The 22980-nt window shown below is 36.3% G+C and overlaps 1 protein-coding gene and 1 long non-coding RNA gene across 4 annotated transcripts; both read right to left on the bottom strand.

Moving 5' to 3' along the window:
• Nucleotides 1-418: 418 nt before the first annotated feature.
• On the bottom strand, nucleotides 419-8245 carry LOC132058785 (uncharacterized). Of its 2 annotated transcripts, none has more exons than XR_009415416.1 (4): nucleotides 6631-8245; nucleotides 4134-4385; nucleotides 2272-2502; nucleotides 419-2190 (listed from the first exon to the last, which is right to left on the bottom strand). It is a non-coding gene; the product is annotated as an uncharacterized LOC132058785 (long non-coding RNA). The 2 variants fall into 2 exon arrangements; XR_009415415.1 differs by lacking the exon at nucleotides 6631-8245 and adding an exon at nucleotides 4590-5511.
• Nucleotides 8246-11188: 2943 nt separating this feature from the next.
• Nucleotides 11189-21985, bottom strand: LOC132058784 (uncharacterized). Of its 2 annotated transcripts, none has more exons than XM_059451120.1 (7): nucleotides 21696-21985; nucleotides 19422-19717; nucleotides 13609-13661; nucleotides 13408-13530; nucleotides 12562-13326; nucleotides 11967-12183; nucleotides 11189-11709 (listed from the first exon to the last, which is right to left on the bottom strand). In XM_059451120.1, exons 2-7 carry the CDS (start codon nucleotides 19714-19716, stop codon nucleotides 11507-11509), a joined length of 1656 nt encoding a protein of 551 aa, XP_059307103.1. In that variant the 5' UTR covers nucleotide 19717; nucleotides 21696-21985; the 3' UTR covers nucleotides 11189-11506. The 2 variants fall into 2 exon arrangements, with proteins under 2 accessions (XP_059307103.1, XP_059307104.1); XM_059451121.1 differs by lacking the exon at nucleotides 21696-21985 and adding an exon at nucleotides 21394-21600.
• Nucleotides 21986-22980: the final 995 nt, after the last annotated feature.

Below are 22980 nucleotides of genomic sequence, written 5' to 3'. Positions count from 1 at the left end.
TGCTCCTCGGCAGAATGTACAGGGACAATTTTGGCCCTTTTCTGTAATTCGAGTTGCAAGCGACAAAGTCAAAAGATACAATTGCAGCCCTAAGATGAACCAACTAATTTACAAACAAAACAATCTAAGATAGTGGTAAAAATGTAAGAGCCTTTTGCCAATATGGGAAGAGTAAAATATATAGTTTGGTATTTGTTTATAACAATCGATTAAAATGTCAAATACTTATCTGCAATTTTCACAAGAAAATGAGTAATTTTTTCAAGAAAAACGAGCAGGTTAAATTGTAAGAACATTTTGCTCATCTTCTAAACAAAAAAAGTGGTAATAGTTTTTAAGAAAAGGGAGTCTGAAAAACAAGTGGGGCAACATTTTTGAAGAGTCCGAGCAACATAGCAAACACATACTCATAGGAAACTTCATAAAGCTACACTCTTATAAATATCCAATAAGAAAGTCTACAATACAAGAGCATACCAACTTCTGGGCCAATATGCAAAACACATACTAAACAGAAGAGTACTTGCCTATAGTCCTTAAGTTCTGTAAGTTGCCTTTTCCATGTTTTGTTGTCAAAGACCTATATATTGAAAAAGGCAAATCGGGCATCGTTGAGAGTTACTTACAAGTCAAAATATTTATCCACAGTACCAAAAGCATGTCACCATTATCACAAAAACTGAAGACTCCTGGACGCCAGCAATGTCACTTGTAGAATTGTCTAAAATCAGTTCTTCTTACCTTCAAGAAAATCATTACACCATCACTTTATTCAGTTTAAGCACATTGGTATCTTGCTTCTTCATCGAGTGTTGAGAAGTTGACGCCATTTTTTTTGTCTTCAGATGCCACAAGCTTGGGAGCCATCTGACTTCCGCGGTTCCTAGATTCTTTGATACTGCACTTGGATACCTCAGGTAAACTCGAGCTTAGAACGACTTTACGTCTTTCTTTCCCGTAACTTCAACCCATTTGTAATCTATCCAATCTCGTGAAATCCTCACATTCTTCCTCTGAAGCTATGGATAGATGACAAATGGGTTGAAGTTAAGGGAAAGAAAGACGTAAAGTCATTCATAAGCTCGACTTTACCTGAGGTATCCAAGTGCAGTATCAAAGAATCCAGGAACCTCGGAAGTCAGATGGCTCCCAAGCTTGTGGCACCTGAAGACAAAAAATGGCGTCAACTTCTCAACACTCCATGAAGAAGCAAGATGCCAATGTGCTTAAACTAAATAAAGTGATGGTGTAATGATTTTCTTGAAGGTAAGAAGAACTGATTTCAGACAATTCTACAAGTGACATTGCTGGCATCTAGGAGACTTCAGTTTTTGTGATAATTCTACTTTTGTATATGTTCTCCAAGGTCCAATTACAAATACTACTGCATATAAACTTGAAGTTATAGTCGCAGCGATTAAGGTCCTCCAGCTTTGCAGGACCATCACAGTCCAGGATGTCATCGTATTGAATTTTCAGACATTTTTGTAATACCTGTAAGACCTTACACCTGAACCAGCAGCCTCTCATGCCACTATCCTGGCTAAGAACCTCTAAGTTATCACCAAGTTCAAAAGACCGCATACATTGCGGCTCAACAAGCTGAATTCCAACTGGTACTCTGCTTGGCAATTTTGTTTTTAACTTCGGGCAAGTTGGTTCAGCTTTTTCTATCTGACTCTCCAGTTTCGGATACTCCCTGTCACTTCTACCCCGACTAGGCCCTTGCCCTGAAGGATCTTCACGGGTTATATCTTTAACTTCATGCAACTTAAGACCCTTTGACTTAAATATTGTTTCATTGTAGTAACCATCCAATTCATGACTTTGTTGTTTCTGAATTCCCTAAAGCACATATAGACACCAGCGGACAAACTTTTCAGGACAAGAGAGATATATTTCTCGTAATCTCTAGGAGTCAAAATACTGGTATGTTGTTGTTGTAATCTCTAGGAGTCAAAACTGTAGCAGGACCATCGATACACTCAACATGGATCACCTGAACATGAGGCGTGATAAATACTTCTCTAGGGTGTACCTCGGGCTGAGGAATTACACAGTGGACTTCCTGAAAATGTTGAAACCACTGCACTTTAACTTTTTCTGTCCCTTCTTGTTCCCATAGAAATCTTTCAAGTAACCTAGGCAGTGACTTTCTTCTTTGGCCATGACTATAGCAAAGGAATTAACCTGCAGAAAACTAAGAGATTACAGGAGGAAGGAAAAGAAATATGAGGTCAAGGAATTGATATAATGCTATAAAGTGCTTACAGTTATTGTAGTTGCATTTCGGCAAAAAGAAGGGTAATGCTTAAGTTTGTTGGGAAACTTGTAGGAAGCTCGCCCTGGAATATATATTTTCCCCTTCAGTAACTGTAACTAAAGAAGTTGGAAACAAATTTCACAACATAGATCAACATATTTGAACCTCATCAGCTATGTGAATCCCCTTATTAGGTAAACCAGCCATTAAAGCACTTCTCCTTTCACTTGTCGGGGTATCTACAAGACAAGGGAAGTCAAATTTACTAAAATGTAAAGATTAAAGTTGAGATAAAAATAATTATAACTGAAGTTAAGAATTCATAGATTAAATATGGCAACAATATTATGACAACATTTAACCAAATATCAAACCAAAGGCAAGTATAAATGATCCCGAGCAATAACTAGAGGACTTAATTCAACAATTTGATGAGAATGAAAATTCCTATGGTGTCTAGATGTTACTGCTGCAGTATTCCTCAACAGGAGACAATGCAACATTTGTTTTTAACGGGAAATTTTGCCTCAGAAGTGTGAAGAGTGTTCAGAAATGCTGTGGGTATTCAGATGAACATGGTGCAGATTCATCAGGCGATTAGAAATTGGTGGAAGATAGATTGTGCAGAGAAATTCAAGCCTATATTACATGCAGTCCCAGCTATGATCACTTGGAAATTATGGAAGAGGAGGAATATCATGAAACATTGGGGAAGAGTAAGCTTTAAAACGGTTGTGCATGAAGTTAATAATAACCTTTATTACCTTGCTAAAGTGAGATATCCATGGCTTAAGAATATTCCATTCTTATGGTCTGAATTGATTTCATTCTTAGAAGGGTACAAGCCTTTACTGGTTACTAAAGTTGTTCAGTGGAAATTACCCTTTGAGAGATGGTATAAGTAATACGTATGGGGCATCTAAAGGGAATCCAGGCCCTAGTTATGGTTTTTGTGTGAGGGATTGGAATGGAGATCTAGTGTTTGCACAATGTCAGGGAATGGGCCAAAACACCAACGTGGTAGCAGAAGCAAGAGCAGTATTGGAGGGATTAAAGTACTGTGCGGGAAATGATCTACAACCTTTAATATTGGAAACTGACTCTTTGATGAAGAAGAACATAATAGATGGAGGACGGGAGACCCCATGGTGCATTAACATAATGGTGGATAGAATAAGAAGGATGATGGGCAACTTTAATCCAACATGTATACAGGGAGGGCAACACAGTGGCTGATTTTTTAACTAATCTAGCTTTTGTTTTTGTAGGTACAACAAGTTTTGACAAATTTTTCTGCACTACCTACTGCAGGAAGGAAGCTTCTTAGCTTAGATAAGCATCGAGTCCCTAATTTGAGAGTCAGAAATGCCAAGAACACTGGGTACAATGAAATGGATTGAATTTGTAGCTCAAAAACTGAAAAGACTTCGAATGGTGGTATTAGTTTCGACTCATTCCATTGAAGAATTAGCAGTAATTGGGAAACAAAGGAAACACCATTGTCATAGATCCATAACACAGTGAAGGCATCAAAAAGGATCTCTTTAAACTTGAAGTTGAGTTTGGTCAATTAAATTAATATCGTCTCTTTGATGATATGAATTTAGATCAGATTCACCCTAATTATCCAGAAGACTAAAAGTTTTATAGAGGATTTGCAGGCATCATACAGGTTGGACTCAGCCAAAGTCATAAATTTCCACAACAATGCAGCTCAGTAATCAACATATCAAGATATTGCAGCTAGGTTCAGTACCAAGAGTTCAAAACAGTCTACACACAGAATAGGTGCAAATCGAGCTCAATAAACATAGATTTTCACATCATCAGGATTTTCAGACTATTTTGAAGCGATTGGAAGAAACTTTACCCGGTAGGACTAGATCTGGATTCTTAGAGACTCGACTCCATGGCGATGGTTTGCACGGCATCTGGTGAGAGATTAAGATGCGAAAAAGTGAAACCTGAGCAGGGAATCTTGCATCTGTCCTTGGGTGAAGGCCGCTTCCGCCGTCAACCGTCGCTACATCGGTGACCCCGACCGTTGATGGCTTTCCTAAAAAGCTCTGATGGTGTATATGTTTATTTGTTGTTTTTTTTTTTCGTCGGCTTTAGCTGGCCTCTGTTGTTTTGTTTATAAAAAGTAAAAGAGGGAAATTAGACAAACTCCTAAGTCACCAAAGAAATCGGCAAAGAATATCAAAAGCAGATAATTAAGAAATCCACAGAGAATATCAAAACCAGATAATAATAATCATACAAAAAATAAACAAAACCACAAGATTAACACAAAATACTGAACAAAACAATACGAATAGCAACTTACGTGAAAGAGAGAGAAAGTGAAGAAGAACAAAAGAGGAGTGAGAAGAGAACGGAAAAGCCGAGCGATTGCTCTCAGATGGCAAAAAAGGAACCAAAAGAATTGGCAAAAGCTAAAGCCACGTGTTATTTACCATTTGACACGTGCTATCTGAAAGTCTACACGGCAGAGCAAGAATAGAGTGGTTGGAACACATTTAAGAATAGATTCGGGGTAAATTACATAGATACCCTTCGTCGTCCATCAAGTCCCACTTATTATATAGTTAAAAAATACACCTACTAAGGCAACTTAGTGGTATTAAAAAAGAAAAAAAAAGAAAACAAAGTTCAGCCGCCTGGCGTACATTTCCTTCAGGATTATCTACTCTAAAATTGGCTAGTATTTAATTGGGATCGAGCTTAAAGGTACATGAATATCAAAAGCACAACACATAACATATACACCAATGCCAATCAAAAGCAAAGCATACAGAGGAAGTTGAAAATAAAAAACTAATAAGATCACCAAACGCGCACGATATTAAGGATCACATATAGAAAGAAGATGCAAAGTGGAGACAACACATTCAACACAATAGATCTTTGCAACACCAGACATAAAATATAAAAATAAAAGAGAAAAGGTTTACTGTTCAAGTGAAATTCTAAAATGGCGTAAAAAACAAAGGGCAGACTCGTACTGATCAACTAGGTCTATTAAAGATTCTACCCTATTTAAAAATGCAACAGATCACGGCTATCGAGAAAAAGAAAGGAGAATAGAATCATCACCACACATTCTTCATCGATTATCTCACCCATCGATTAGAACAAGTACTGATAATCAAAAGTCCCAGAACTGTAAATCCCCTTTCCCTTTTCTGTCAACGAGTTAAAATTGATTGTATCAGTAAAAAAAGATATACATTCTTACACTTTATCAGGGAAGGAACCAAATGGCATAGATGTTGAAGGATAACAAAACTTTTACCTCGATCTCTTCTCTGTGGACCACAAATACTATTAAAATCGACAATAGAGAAACGATGGAGTCAGGTCAGATACACTATTGAGACTCCTTAGATAATAAGCAATGATTGTATTTATATTGTGTCCACCGCAAGTACAATCAAACACGTGAAGTGGGCATTTTGGTTTTACACAGTCACACCCTTTCTAATACTTCACGTCTCTCCACTTGGAAAATGAATGCTTGCTTAAGGTAGAAATAGTGGGCGGAAGATAGGTTTTCGTCCAAAAAATAAAAAGGCAATGTTGGCCCCTAAACTAATTCGGAGGTAACAATTCCCCTTAGCTATTCTTTCAAACATTGTCCAATGCAACAACATACCCAGTGTAATCCCACAAGTGGGGCCTGGGGAGGGTAGCGTGTACGTAGACCTTACCCCTACCTTGGAGGTAGAGAGGTTGTTTCTGAAAGACCCTCAGCTCAAGAAAAAGCATATCAAAGCAGTATGGAAAAGAAATAACAGTAGTGAAGAAGTCATGGCAAAATACTAAAGATAGCATGAAAAGCATTCAGAAAAAAAAAAATCTTTAAAGTAGTACGAGCCCTTCTGGTATCTACCCACCATTAAGTACTGATGGAAAACTCCCCCCTCCAGGTTGGTAAAGCTTATTGCACTGGCAAGTCTGCACAAATGAATTCGCAATAAAACCATGTTTCGTGGGCTTACGCCCTTCTTTTATGCTTCTTCTTGGAGAAGAGCAAGGAATGACCTGGTTGGATCAGCTATATGAATCCATATATCAATTCCACTCTAAAGAGACCTGAATTCAATGTTCAAAGGATTCATCAGGGCTGATTGGTTTAAACTGGTCCTCCACCTACTACAACCCTCTTCGGCTCCTCTTTTGTCTGGGTTTGGGACCGGCGATGTATTGCAAAACTCACATATGCGGAGTTTCTATACAATTTTTTAACAATTAAATATTAGCAAACAAATGAGCAACCCGGATTTTACGCCTTCACTGACCTAAGCGATTTGTTCGACAAATAACTTTCTATTTGATCACTACGTGCTATTGAAGTCAAAAAGTACCTTACTGATGTTTCTTCTTGTTGTTCTGAGTCAATATGTTTACATAGGATTAAAATAAACCACGTAATCTGCACATGGAAAACAATTATTAGTGAGACTCCAATTGACCCAACAGGCAACAAACATATAGCATAAGCAAAAAGCATAAACAAAGATACTACATTATAGTCCATCCACATTCTGTAGTCCACAATAAATAGATATTTAAGGATGAAAAACTTTAGCATATCAACATCCAACATTCCAACTCCGATAAACACTGGAAAGCTGGCAGCTCAAGCAGCTTGATTTTCTCAAGAACGCATTGAAAAGGAGAGAAGAGAATGATTGAAACAATTGATGATGGCTTTGTGTTTGGTCTTTGTCTCACTGGAGCAGATATGCTCTAAGGTTCCAAGGAATTCCGGTGACTGGACCAGCGAACACTGTTAGGAAAACTTAGGGACATAGCATGCATTGTACTCATTTTTTCTATTTACCACCAAACATCGCACCTGCATGTTCAGCTAAGTTTTCTCACTGGGGGTCTAAAACTAACAATTTAAGTCAAACCACGGGAATAAACCTCTTAGCCATAGCAAAGACTCAATTTAGTGTTGCTGATATACAGAAGTTTGGACATACAGCAAGATTAAATGAGAGATTGTATACGAGAATGACATATGAGATGAAATATTGAAAACAAAGTTGGATAATTGTAAGAGACTCTAGACTGCCAATTTTAAATTAACCAGATCAGATTATTAATGATCAATACAGCTAGGAATCGCTCCACTGATCTCCAGCTGCAGAATAAACAGTGCATTAGTTGTAGCAATTACTATGTACAATTTGACAAGTAGCAATAGGTAAAAAGAGGGAGCTTCAATCACTTCTTAGCAAAGAATCACTTCTCAGGGAACATAAAATAAGTAAGCTCACAGCTTTGATAAATACATTGGGGACCAATATTTAGCAGCAATAGATAAATTTATCAGAGTAAATAAGAGGTTATACAATCTTCAAGAAAAGTAAAAAGGAAAAAAGTGTCATGATCCTACATAAGCAAATATTAAGTAATTTAGGAGAGATCAAGCTCTCTGTATAAGCGATTCTTTGCTTAACGGTAACACATTCTGGCCATGGTCCTCTAGATGTGCTTAATACAGAACCAAAACATCCGTAACGTTTGCAGCGTAGTAAATGAAACATCCGTAGCAAGCAAATGAAATGATCCATGTACAAATGCCAAAGAATCCATACCACAATCAATATGACCCCGTACGCAGTCAGTGCCAAAAGGATATTTATCATTTATTCTCCGAGAACCACTTTTTAGCGCGAGAATTTCAATTTATACTTTGTCACGATCGCTTTCATTCAGGTTAACCGTAAGGATCTTATGGTCATCACTAGTTGCGTCATATCCCAGTCCAAATACATAATACCCCAATCGAGATTCTGGACGGGGAAGTTCTATCGATTCTCTTGTGGAGGAGTTCCACAGCAAAAAGTGTATATCACGTCTATCAGTAACTACAAGAAGAACCAATCCATTACAACCACACAATACTTTGCAACTCACTGGTTTGCAGGTTGAAGCAGGGGCGGATCTAGAGCCCGCCGAGCCTATTCACCTGAACACCCTCGGTAAAAAATTACACCATATATAAGGTAATTTTTATTTTTTTATGTACATATATAGACTTAGTTTTAAACTTGATATGTAGGATGTTTGAACCATCAATTTATTAAATACAGAAAAAGAAACTCTTTTCAGGACAAATTAAAAAGAAAAGTAATACACTTAAATTTGGGACAGATGGAGTACCTTTAGGGGTCGTTTGGTTGAGAAATAAGTTATCCCAGGATTACTTATCTTGGGATTAATTATCCACCCTTCCACAGGAATAAAATAACACTACAATCTTAGAATTTTATACCGCGATTTTATCCCAACCAAATATGAGATAATCTCATCTCAAATTTAATCTCAAGACTATTTATCCCTTATCCTTGTACCAAACGAGCCTTTATTATTAACCATAACACATGTAGAATCATTAAAGTGCAACCAACAACAACTGAACTCAAATTTGAATGTTAAGGGTGCTGAGTAAGTGCGTGGTTTGGAATGTGATATGGGCCGGTTCATTCTTTTTCTAACTTTCAACAAGAAAATTGCTTGTTCAAAAAATGTGGGAAAGAAAATAAAAAATTCGATGCTTAATTATTATTAAAGTAGAATGAGAAAATTGAGGAAATCAGAATAACAGAGAATATAATTTGATTCTTGAAAGAATAATTGTGTTGTGTTGCATAAATTTTTGACAACGAAGGAATAAAAATAAGGGAAAGGGGATTATATGCCTTTGTTTATTTATTACTCCCTTCGGATAAAACAAAGAGCCCACTTAGGCTTCATTTGTTTTGGCATAAGATGCACTTCAACAAGTATCGGATCCGGATAAAAAGTTTATTAAAAGTATACCCCAAATACCAAGTTATCTTACGGATTATGCCTTATGTTTGTTTACTTAAGATCTAACAATTTATTTAACTTTGTGAATTCAAATTATGCGGACCGTTTTAATCATTAAATTCTTTAACAAGATCTCGTTGGCATACAAATTTAAACCCGCCTTGCGAATTTTTTTTTTTAAATTCGATCGAATATCATGGGTGCTAGCAAAATTTAAACATTTCAAATATGAGGGCAAAATTTAAAGACCACCCCAAAAGAAATTTTTACCACCGACCATTAAGTGCATTTGTTTCACCTAAGATCTAACAATTTATTTACACCTCCAATATCATTAAGAGGTACACCAATGAATAATTTTTACCCCGACCTACCACCCCCACCCCAACAACACCAACCCCACCATCACCACTCATCTATCTTACCCCCAACCACCCTCCTCACCAACACACCACCACGACTCACCCCACCCACCACCACTACAAAGCATCTCCACCATCACTAGCGAACATAAATGTTTCATTTTTTTGTCAAATAATATTTTTATTTTATTAAATTTTTATTTAGTTACTTTTTTATTTGAATTTTTTACTCCTATTTATTATGTTTAAATAAATATGTTCTGCACATTCAGATGTTGAAAAACAAACAGTCTTAATCATTCAGTGTTCAGATCTAGAGACAACATCTTAATCATTCAGATGTGCATTCAGATTCGACGTCTTAATCTTAATGAAAATAAATGAGGCCTTAGTCATTTGCACACCCCTTACGAAAATAATAACTCCTAAATAAAAATAGATAATTTGACTAAACTATCCCTAATTAAATAGGCATTGAGATTTGATCATATAACACTTAATAGGGACAAATATGAAAAAATAAGGTTAATTCTTTCTTGATTTGATAAGAGGACACTTTTTTTGACCCAAAAAAAAAAAAAAAAACTAAGTGGACACTTTTTTTTATCCGGAGGGAGTAACTCCAGACCCCACATTGTGGGAATTTACTGGGTATGTAGGGAGTAACTGGATGTATCGTGTTCGTGCTATGGTGGGTTCGGAGAGGTAGAGGTAAGTCGAGGAAGTATTGGTTGGTCTATCAGACACAACTTCTCTACCTTCACAATATAGGTGTAAGGTTTGCGTACACACCGCCCTTCACAACAACAATATGTTGTTATTGTTGTTTTGTGCCGTGTCCGTGTTGCACATGAGTGTATAATATTCTTCTGGGCAGTTGAACAAACACATAAAATATTATATGACATCTTTGATTACATAATTTTAAGTTATTTTCCCATAGGATGCATGTAGTGTAACAAGAAATATTCACGCAATGTCTCATGTAAAGTTACATTTCCTTCATATCATCTCTTGATATCGATCATGAACACTCTAATTTATAAACCCAGAAGAATTTTAATGCATCTGATGTACACAATGGTATATGGAATTGTTTGGAACATTGAAACTCTTGACTCTTTCCAAAATTATTTTTGTAAACTTATCGGGCAGCACAGATTTACATAACCTTCCATGCATAACATAATAAAATCGAGCATCTCATAACCAAAAGTATGTAGTTACAATAACGCCAAGAAAAAAAATCCAAAAAAGAAAGATCAGATCCATCATCATAGTTCTTGAGCAACCAACATATGTTTTAGCTACAAGACGTATGATGTGCCAAAACAAATAGGCACAAAATTAGAGTTTTAGTAGTAGTGCCCGTCGTCTTGATGTACATTTTGTAATAGTTCACAAAAAATAATGCAAGACAATACAGAAAAATGTCTGATAAGTGGAAAAAACTATCTTTTAAAATTTGAATTACAAGCATCAAAGTCAAAAGATACAATGGCAGCTCTATGATAGACCAACTATTTTACAAACACAACAATCGAGATAGCGGTAAAAATGTAAGAGCTTTTTGCCAATATGGGAAGGGTAAAATATACAGTTTAGTATATTGTAATAACATTTTGTTCATCTTCTAAAATAAAAAAAGTGGTAATAGTTTTTTTCAAGAGAAAGGAGTCTGAGGAAAGGGTGGGGCAACATTTTTTAAGAGTCCGAGCAACATAGCAAACACACACTCAGAGGAAACTTCATAAAGCTACAACTTTTATAACTATCAGATAAGAAAGATTGTGCAATACAAGAGCATGCCACCTTCCATACCAATTTGTAAAATACATATACTAACCAGAAGACTGCTTGCCTATAGTTCTATAAGTTGCCTTTTCCAGGTTTTGTTGTACAAGACCTATATATTTACATAGGCAAATGGGGCACCATTGAGAATTACTTACAAGTCAAAATATCTACCCACAGTGCCAAAAGCATTTCACCATTATCAAAAAAACTGACGACTCCTAGACGCCAGCATTATCAGTTGCAGACTTGTCTGACATCAGCTCTTCTTACCTTGAAGAAAATCAGTACACCATCGCTTTTTCAGATTAAGCACATCGGTATCTTGCTTGTTCATCGAGTTTTTAGAAGTCGATGCCATGTTTATGTCTTTCTTTCCCTCAACTTCCATCCATTTGTCATCTATCCAATCTCTTGAAATCCTCACGTTCTTCCTTTCAATTTCCAACAATCTGTTCTCACCTATTATTGGGAAAACAACATCTTTGGTCATCAGGCCATGACCAACATTGAACATTCAAAATTCCAGACACAAATTAGCCAGAAGAAAACTTTTGCCACTGCCGAGTTAGAAAGCCAATTTATGACAATGCTGAGCTTAGACATGATATCAAGTAATAACTTTTTAGTGTTTTGGGTGGTCTTTAGGACTGTTATTGTTTATTTGGTGAGGGGGTGGTGGTTTGAGAGGTTGCAAGTGTTGACAGCATGGATCTTACCAGGGAAGTAAACCTGAAGATGACCGCTTCGACGGTCATTAAAACCAGCAACAACACCTTCCCACCACCCATCCGACCACCAAGCATCAACTGCAGCTCCTACTTCAAAAGAATGGTCAGAAGAACCCTCCGGAGGCCGGGGCCGAACCGTGCGGCGTCCTATGTATCTCATGCCCAATTTATCAGAGGCTGCAACTTTGGAGGAAGGAACCCATTCCTATAAATCAAGCAAAGGTGATGAGGAAACAGGGTAAAGGGAGAACGGACAAGTCACTATATATTATTGCCATCTTCTGAGAACATAAACTTAAGTAGATCGTAAAATACAGTCAAACCTCTCTATAACAACATCGTTTATCCCAATACTTTTTGGCTGCTATTGTGAAATGTTATTATAGAGAACATATAATACATCATAAGATGAAAGATTGGTTCCACAAAAAGCATGATTGTCAAAGTGAAATGTTGTTATAGAGGATGGTTGTTATAGAGAGGTCTGACTGTAGATTCAAATTTATAATTTTATATATGTTCTCCAAGGTCCAGTTAGAAATTACTGATAAACTTTAAGTTATAGTCGCAGTTATTAAGGTACCTCGAGCTTCTTAGGACCATCACAGTCCAGGATGTCATCGTACTGAATTTTCAGACGTTTTTGTGATACCTGTATGACCTTACACCTGAACCAGCAGCCTCTCATGCCACTATCCTGGCTAAGAACCTCTAACTTGTCACCAACTTCAAAAGCCCGCTTACATTGAGGCTCAACAAGCTGAATTCCAACCGGTACTCTGCTTGGCAATTTTATTTTTAATTTGGGGCAAGTTGGTTCGGCTTTTTTTATCTGCCTCTCCAGTTTTGGACCCTCCCTGGCACTTCTACTCCTACTAGGCCCTTGCCTTGAAGGATCTTCACGATTTAAATCTTTTACTTCATGAAACTTATGACCCTTTGACTTTTGTCGACTGCATAACATGGTAAATATCGTTTGATTATAGTACCCATCCAGTTTACTCAGAGAGAATGGAATGACCTTGTTGTTTCTGAATTCCCTAAAGCACATATAGAGACCAGAAGACAAATTTTCTGGGATAAGAGAGATGTATTTCTCATAATCTCTAGGAGTCAAAACAGTAGCAGGACCATCGATACACTCAGCATAGATCACCTGAACATGAGACGTGCTAAACACTTCTCTAGGGTGCCCCTCAAGCTGAGGAATTGCACACTGGACTTCCTGAAAATGTTGAAACCACTGTACTTTAACTTTTTTCTGTCCCTTCTTGTTCTCATAGAAATCTTCCAAGTAACCTAGGTAGTGACTTTCTCCTTCGCCCATGACCATAGCAAAGGAATTAACCTGCAGAAAACTAAGAGATTACAGGTAGAAGGAAAAGAAATATGAGGTCAAGGAACTGATTTAATGCCATAAAGTGCTTACAGTTATTGTAGTTCCATTTCGGCAAAAAGAAGGGTAATGCTTAAGTTTGCCGGAGCAGGTCCAAGCAGTACCTGACCATGAAATATCTGATTTCTCTGTTTTCGATTTGCTAGGAAGCTCGCCCTGGAATAGATATTTTCCCCTTCAGTAACAGCAACTAAAAAAGTTGAAACAAATTTCACAAATAGATCAACATATTACCTTATTAGGTAAACCAGCCATTGAAGCACTTCTCCTTTCACTTGTCGAGGGATCTACAAGATAAGGGAAGTCAAATTTACTAAAGAATAAAGAGTCAAGAAGCTTTAATTCTTCATGAGCATATAACCATCAAGAAAAATAAAGAATTCATAGCTGAAATATGGCAACAATATTCTGACAACATTCACCAAGTATATCAAAACCAAAGACAAGTATAAATGATCCCGAGCTATAATTAGAGGACTTAATTCAACAAAGTTCAGCCGCCTGGCCTACATTTCCTAAAAATATCTACTCTAAAATCGGCTAGTATTTAATTGGGATTGTGCTTAAAGGTAGATGAATATCAAAGCACAACACAAAACATATACACCAACGGCAATTAAAAGCAAAGCATACAGAGGAAGTTGAAAAATGCATCAACATTAATAAGATTACCAAACATGCAAGATATTACGGATCACAATAGATGCATAAGCAGAAAATGGAAAAGGGATGAAAAATATTTAAAAAAAGATGCAAACTGCATACAGCACATTCAATGCAACAGGTCTTTCCTACATCAAGACATAAAACAAAAATAAAAGAGAAAAGGTTAACTGTTCAAGTGAAATTTCTAAAATGACGTAAAAAACAAAGGGCAGACTCGTACTGATCAACTAGGTCCATTAAAAATTCTACCCTATTTGGAAATGAAACAGATCACAGCCAGACAGCAGCAAGATCACAATCAGACATTTTGTGACCTCCATTTTTTATTTTTTATTTTTTGAGAAGGATGACCTTACTATTTGTTGAATTCTATATAAAACATCCCCATTGCATATCTCAGTAACTTTAGAGCAAGGATGCCATCTACTTTTACGCGAAACCCACACAAAAGATTGACTAGTGCTATCGAGAAAAAGAAACGAGAATAGCATCATCACAAGACATTCTTCATCGATTATCTCACCTATCAATTAGAACAAGTACTTATTAAACAAAAGGCCGAGAACTGAAAAGCCCCTTTCCCTTTTCTGTCAAAGAGTTAAGACTGATTGTATCACGAAAAAGAAAGATATACATTCTTAGATTTTATCAGGGGAAAAAAAGACGGTATAGATGTTGCGGATAACGAAACTTTTACCTCGATCTCTTCTCGGTGGAACACCAATACTACTAAAATCGACAATAGAGAAAAGACGGACTCAGGTCAGATATACCATTGAGAATCCTAATACACTAAGTAATGGATGTATTTATATGTGTCTACCACAAGTGCAGTCAAACACGTGGAAGGGGACATTTGATACTACACAGTCACACCTTTTCTTGTACTCAATTTTTTTTACCAGGTAAAGATTTAGCTAATCTAATACTTCAAATCTATCCATTGGGTAAATGAATTCTTACTTAAGGTAGAAACAGTGGTCGGAAGATAGCTATTGGTCCAAAAAATAAAAGGCAATGTTGGCCCCTAAACTAATTAAGAGTAACAATATCCTTTAGCTATTCGTTCAAACCTTTTCCCGTCGAAGTCTCCGCCCCCTCCCCACACCCCAAACCCCACACCCCACCCACCAAGTTGGTAAAACTCACTGGCAAGTCAGCACAGATGAATTTACGAAAACACCATGTTTTGTGGGCTTAGGCCCTTATTTTATGCTTCTTCTTGAAGAAGAGCAAGGAAATGACCTGGTTGTTGGATCAGCTATATGAATTCTATAGATCCATTCCACTCTATACAAACCTGAATTCAAAGTTCAAGGGATTATCAGGGCTGATTGTTTTAAACTGGTCCACCACCAACTACAACCCCCTTCCGCTCCTCTTTTATCCGGGTTTGCGAGTGGTTACGTATTGCAAAACTCACATACGCAGAGTTTCTACGCAAAATTTTAACAGTTTAAATACTCCCTCCCCTTCCAATTTATGTGAAGGTGTTTGACTGCCCACGGAGTTTAAGAATGAAAGGAAGACTTTTGAAACTTATGGTCTAAAACAAGCCATAGATTTTTGTGTGGCTATAAATCATTTCGTTAAGGATAAAATTGAGAAGTTAAAAGCTAAATTGCTACTAAATATAGAAAGGTGTCATTCTTTTCCTAGGGATCGACTAAAAGGAAAAAGCGCCAGATTGGGAGGCGAGGAGTAATTCATAACATTGCGAATTAAAATACTATCTTTTTCCTATAGGATTCTCCTTTAACGTTCCTACCATAGCTTTCGATTTATACCAGCTCGATACCTAGAGATAATTAGCGTCTTAATCTCGATAACATATCAATTTTGCGTTGCATGAAGTATGAGTGTGGTGGATCTTCTGAACTTAGCTCACTTAAAACTTCTTTAAATTATTCAAGATAGAAAATATGTCGACTAACTAAAAAGCGAATTTCTTTCATGATGTTAATGACATCAAAAGAAAAGGAGTTTCTTAGTGAGGTGTCAATTTTACCGTGATTAAAATATGATTCATAACTTAAGATATAAGGAAGCACAAATTCAATGTGTGCTACTATTGTATGAATAATAACATAACCAATAAATCTATCGAAATGTACCTCTCTCTACCCCGCAACGCAAAGGTGAGGTGCCGCGTACATCCTCCCCCGTACACCACTTGTGGGATTATACTGGGTATGTTGTTGTTGTTGTAATAACATAACCAACAGCACGCTAAGAATTGCGCTCCACCATGCATTTTGATTTATTAAATGATATGTTTATATTTTTTAACATTACATGTACCAAAAAAAAAAAAATCATGAGAATCACTTGATGGGGGACCTCCCATATGAAAATTAATGCCATTATGGTCACAACTCAAGCCAAAATTGTAGAAAAACAAGTAATGATGCAACTCTCTTCTGCCCTTGTATACTTCAGAATAAGAGTACATTGGGTTCTTGGTCCCTCTGTTGTGTAAGGATTCCAAATTTTCCAAAAGTTATAGATTTTTCTTCGCACTCTAAGTTCAAAGATTTGGGTATTGGATCAATAAGCAAGTGCTTCTCGTCCAACTAATTATTACATGTTTCAATTTCAAAATGTATATTCGGTTTAAGCAATCTTCCTCTCTTTCCACACACATGTTGATAATCACCCAAATCAACGAAGAACGGAGGCGTAAGTTGATTCTTCCAAAGAACCGGAAGCGAAGTGCTATTCCGGACCGGGGGGACGGAAAAGAAACGATTTTGAGGAAAAAAATTGGGGTTCCAAATGCTTCTCCATGCTCAAGGAGATGCGCCAACCTCGGGATGCTTTACTCCTAATCGCACAAGGTTCCGAGACCGAGCTTAACACAGGTCTCGGTTAAGAACAGAGATGATATACGTTTTACACGGCGAACGATTCCATGGATAGTTTCATTCGAGATCGTGATGAAGGACATAGCTTACGATCATCGGCTTTGATCATGCCACTAGACATTTGATTAAGACATTGCACAATGATCCAAACAATTCGAGGAACGTGTCTAAACGCAATCTTCATAAATTTGCCACATAACTTCTTTATACGGTGCATATATGGAAATATCTTGACATTTTTAGTGATCCATTCTCCATCATGATAACATAAATATAGCATCTTAACTTCTCTTACTGGATGCCAAGATCCTTAGCAACCTAGTAATAACCTATTTCCACTTATGAAATCACTGTCCCAAACAACTCCAGGGTCATTTGTTGTTAATACTTCAGAGCTAATGTAACCACTAAATACTTGATATTTTTGGTAAATAATAAGAAAATCCAAAAAAAAAAAAAATGTGAGATCTAATATGAAGCATCTTATATAACTACACCCAAGGGTGTGCCTGAAGATCAATGAAGTGGGTTGAGAACCGTGAGCTCTCAAGTTCGAATCCCAGGGGCAAAAATACTATGTGATTTCTTCATATCTGTCCAAGTCTTGGTAGACAGAGTTACTCGGTACTTGGGCTGGTTAGAAGTAGCAGGTACCTCGTGGAATTAGTCTAGGTGCGCAAGTTGACCCAAACACCACGATTATAATAATTAAAAAGTATCTTAATTACAACTATTACCGGGGACATGGCTTTGTAGTAAAACTAGATCACTTACTTTTAGTAAAATAGTGCTAAACAATAAGGTAGTACTTTACATGTTTGGAACAGGCATAAAGATGATGATTAGTGATTAAGCATTTGGTTGTTGGGAATTTAATCATTTTAAAGTTCTTCTAAAATTTAAAGTTGGCAAGTTATAAGCATAACGAGCTTCATTTTCTTACTCTCAATTAGGAAGTATTAGGAAAAATATTCCTTTTTTATGACGTTGGTGTCCACGCCACATGTGCGCACCTCGATTATTCACATGGTACTTGCTACTTCCTACCAAGACAGGTATGGGGTAACTCTGTCCATTGAGACTTAGGCATACAAAAGAAATCACCTAGTGATTTTTGTCTCCGTTGGTAGAACGTGACACATCATGATTCTCCTTCTGCCACTAGGCCACACCCTGGGGGCTAGAAATAAATTCTTATCGTACTTAGTTTTCCAAAGTACGATTCAAGAATACTTCCCCGGATCAATATTAGCAAATATGTTAGCTAATAATGCTAAGTAATATGAATAGTTGGATCGATGAGGAAAGAAACAAAGCTTTTGATAGTTCTGGGGAGTGTTCGATAGAGTCGTAGAGCCAATATTTGTCATGGCAAAGTTGGACCAGTATTCTTAAGAGGTTGGTTTCCCAAAATTCTCACTAGCTCTGTCATCTAAATAATTGGACAGAGCAAAGTACGATCTTGGTGGAGATTCGGATAAGTTCTGATGAATAAAAGAAGAATCGGTAGAAATTCGCAGCTGGAAAAGTTGTTTGTGATCGCTGTGTACATGAACCGTTATTTGATTCATTGCAAGATCACATGGACTTTCAATTAAAACGCATTAAACATTGTGAAAGGCCAACATTTGCTACGTCATGCATAATCCAAGACATCCCGAAGACTAGACCTTGTAAGGCCAACTTCAAGATGCTAATAGTACCTAGTGATCTTCCACTGGGCCTAGAAGGATGTTAAGGTTTAGAATCAAAGAAGTAATTGCTTGACAATAGGGAATATATTTATTATTTATTCATAGCAAAAGTTGAGCAAACCAATGGGCTAGAGCTCCTTCTATATAATAAGGAATAAATTAAATACAAAGAAAATTGAATAGCAGTCTACCTGTCTTAGATAGTAAGAAGTATTGCCTGAAAAAGACTAACAAATATCGATTGACCGGATAATTTAAATCTAACATGATGAATCTCTTTCACCCCTTATCTCCTTATCTTCGTCGAATCTTACAATTCATTGCTACCACTAGGCCACATTCTTGGGTGCTAATCTCGTCATTTTTATTACTGATGATAGCAAGGAAACCCGTAATCTGTATGACTATTTGTTTATTGCCTAGTGAAGACAGAACAGAAGAGTCTCTCAACAAGGGAAGCACAAAAATTTAGATGCACAAGTAAATTGAATATCCCCTAGAAAACTGAAGTCAGGAACAAAAATCCCATAATAAAAATGGAACCGGAAATAATTTTGCACTGTCTCCCTCTCCAAAAACCCACGGGAGGGAGGCTTCTTCATGGAAACAATAATCGCGACATAATTTAGTCTCTTTCCTGTCAAAGCATAAGATATTGTCATGTACAAATTAATTTGCAAAGCACTGTAGCGAACCAATAGTTCACGAAAAGTGAGACTGATATTAACCCATCAAAGTGATAATCTACACTTCTTCCGGAAATGCTAATTACTGAATATCTCATGTAACTGAAATCTTAGACTGCTACAGGATTTATACATACTTGAATTAGCTGATGATCGGTGACGCTTTGAGATCAAAAACGTCAGCCATTCCACTACGTCTCGTTTTGCCTGCCACTTTGTTCCAGAATTTATGGTACTTGTCTGCCCGAAAGCATCCAAAAAATCCTCTGACACAACATACATCATCTGCCTTATACTTCTTTCAGTACCCACCACAGCAAGGATCTTCTCCCCCGAGAAATCCTTCAAGTAGTAGTGCACAATGCGATGGCCTTTCTCCTGAGAAATAAAGTGTTCTTCCCATGAAATAAATACATGATTCTCTGCAGCCATCCTGATGCCACAGAGAAACAGTTTGGATTAATCGAAAACATAAACAATCATTTTGGGCTAAAGATTCAAGAGCAAACAACATTCTGAACCCAGTTCTTTCAACACGGAGCATAAATCTATGTGCAAAAATTGACTAAAATTCCAACAAAAGTATGTCTAAACCCATAATTTTAACAATATAATGAGTTTGAAACCATAAAATTAAAATCTTGGATCCGCCTCTGCCTTAGTTCTTTCACAATCTAGGACCCGGTCGAAAAGTAGCAAAGCATTACCACGTATTAAAATGAACACGAACAAACAGAAATGAATATAGCTAAAACCACCAAACACAAAGAACAGATTTTTCCAACGATTAGCACCTGATGACCATATAATCAATGAAAAACAGCATCAAATCACAAACCCAAGTGAAACACATACAGATTTTAGCTTAGTTCAAAAGATTAACAAACCTTAACTCCAGAAAACTCGAGGTTTTTGCAGCTACAAAGACCAGACTTTTTTTTTTTCAAAAATAACCAAGCAAGGACCAAATTCACAATGAAAAACAACAATGAAGCTCAAACCCATGTGAAAAACGAAATGCGTTTTGCTGATTTTCAAAGATTAACCATGTCCAAGAACAAAAGCATACTACATTGAACCAGCATTGACCAGACATTAAGTGATCACACTTACGGCAAAACATGTTATTATTGGCAGCCATCCTGATGCCACAGAGAAACAGTTTGGATTAATCGAAAACAACTAATAGTATTCAGTTTTTTTTTTTTTTTAAATAAAGTTGATTTCTCATATGGTCACTCAACTAATAGTTATTATCTCAGAAAGTTTATTTCTGTGTTAAAGGAAATTGATATCAAGAAGAAATGTCACTTCTTGAGATAATCAATCCTCATCTAGAAACATAAACAATCATTTTGGGCTAAAGATTCAAGAGCAAACATAATCCTCCTAAGGTCTGTCACAATTTCGGACCCAGTCAAAAAGTGGCAAAGCATTACCCAAGTGAAAACACACACAAAGTTTTGCTTAATTCAAAATTAACTAACCTTAATTGTAAAACTCTCAACACTACTCAGCTACAAAGACCAGATTATTATTTTTTCAAAAATAACCAAGCAAGCACCAAATACACAATGAAAAACAACAAAGAAGCTCAACCCCACGTGAAAAAGCGAAATGGGTATTTCTAATTTCTAAAAATTAACCATGTCAAAAAACATAAACATACAACATAGAACCAGCATTGACTAGATATCAAGTGATCACACTTACAAACAAATATACCTTAGGGTTGGAAAAGGAAACAAGCAACAAAAAAAGAACCCGAAAAAGAAACGAATGTAGCTACAACCATCAAACGCAAAGAAACAGATTTTTTCAATGATTAGCACCTGATGACCATATAAAGGCGGAGCCAGGAATTTCACTAAGGGGGTTCAACATATGAAAAAGTAAACACACGAAGAAGCCAAAGGGGGTTCAATGTCTACTATATATACATAAATAATAATTTTAACCAAGTATAAACAGTGTAATTTTCTGCCGAAGGGGGTTCAGAACCCCCTTGGCCCTTCCTCCCTCCGCCCCATAAACAATGGAAAAACAGCATGAAAGCACAAATCCAAGTGAAACTGACAGATTATAGCTTAGTTCAAAAGATTAACTAACCTTAATTCAAGAAAACTCTAAGTTTTTTGCTAAAAAGAACAGATTTTTTTTTCAAGAATCACCAACCAATGACCAAATTCAGAATAAAAAACAAAATGGGGTTTGTTGATTTTCAAAGATAAACCATATACAAGAACATAAACATACAACAATGAACCAGCATTGACTAGATATCAAGTGATCACAGTTACAAACAAATATACCTTAGGGTTGGAAAATGAAACAAGCAACTGAAAAGAACCCGAAAAAGAAGGTAGAATTCAAGAAAGAAAAGCTAAGCACGTAACTCAAATGTAACTGACCTTAAAATAGCAAAAAGTTGACAAAGTTTGAGGGAAAAAAGACAAAGAGAAAGGTGGTAAATGCTGATGAGTTATGTTTTTTTGTTTCTACAAGAGGTGTTGGTTAGGAAAAGAGTAAAAGAACAAGAAGAAGAGAAAAAAAGACAAATTCCATTGTTGCCAACATAAGCAAAAAGTTGAAAAATGGTTTGGTTTGTTTGAACTTGTTAGTGGTGCTGTGACATGTGGGAGGAGCAAAGAAGAAGAGGGAGAAACAAAAATGAAGCTTTTGAGTTTTTTGGAATTAAGGTTTGTGGGGTTTTTCTTTCTTTTTTTTTTTTTTGGAATTAAGGTTTGTGGGGTTTTTTTTTTTTTTCCTACATATTTTTGAAAAAAAAAAACAATTGGAAATATTTAGTTTTCTTTTCAAGATTCTAACAATAAACTTTTAGATTACGTACTAATTAAGTTTAAATTGAGTAATATGGTTAGTAAGGATATATATATGGTCAAACTCTAATTTATTTGGGATTGAGGCAAAATTATTATACCAATTAATTAAATTTACAACAGATTACAGTAGTTATAGGGTGTGTTTGGTACGACGGAAAATGCTGGCCAAAAAACAAAAAAAAATCTCGGAAAATAGGTGGTCTTCCTACTCATTTTCTTGTGTTTGGTACGCAAGTTAAAATGTCGTTTTTAAGAACATTTGCATATACTCAAAGAAAAATACTATGAAGTTTTTGAATTTAGAGTGCAAATTTTGATGGTGGAGGAGTATGGATTGGGAGGTTGGGTAGGTGGCGGGGGAGGGAGGATGTGGTGTAAAAAACCCAAAAAAAAAAACTTTTAAAAACTATTTAAAAGAAATAAATTAAGTTTTTTTTTGGAGTTGATGGGATGGAGGGGGGGCTTGGTGGTATGTAAAAAACCAAAAGAAAATTTAAAAATAAAAAATAAAAATTGGAAGTGAGCTGGGGGCATAGGTTGGGTGGTGATGGTAGTGGGGGGATGGGTAAGAAATTTTTTCCAGACAAAAGAAAATAGGAAAACATTTTTCGTCATACCAAACACACTCATAATGAAAGTTATTTAGCCATAGATTCTGAAAATTTATCTTCAAATATCTATTTGGCCATGTAATTTAATTAGATTTTAAAAATTTATCTTCAAAATATTTTTTACTTCAGTAATTATAATGAAAGTTATTAGCTAGCGTTTAGCCATAGATTTTGAAAATTTATCTTAAAATATTTTTAAGTCTTGAGGAGAAATTTCACTTCCACTTACAAAATTTTAAAAT

The sequence above is a fragment of the Lycium ferocissimum genome, chromosome 6 (assembly GCF_029784015.1).
Source record: "Lycium ferocissimum isolate CSIRO_LF1 chromosome 6, AGI_CSIRO_Lferr_CH_V1, whole genome shotgun sequence".
In the NCBI taxonomy this organism is placed as follows: Eukaryota; Viridiplantae; Streptophyta; class Magnoliopsida; order Solanales; family Solanaceae; genus Lycium; species Lycium ferocissimum.
Note: the sequence above shows the minus strand (reverse complement) of the source record. Positions and strands in the feature narration are given on the sequence as shown.

Coding starts and splice junctions, on each gene's coding strand:
- LOC132058784 (XM_059451120.1), bottom strand. CDS start 19,716: ATGGCTGCAGAGAATCATGTATTTATTTCATGGGAAGAACACTTTATT. Junction 13,662..19,421: donor CCGATCATCAGCTAATTCAA/GTATGTATAAAT, acceptor CTTATCTTGTAG/ATCCCTCGACAAGTGAAAGG. Junction 13,327..13,407: donor GAAATGGAACTACAATAACT/GTAAGCACTTTA, acceptor AGTTTTCTGCAG/GTTAATTCCTTTGCTATGGT.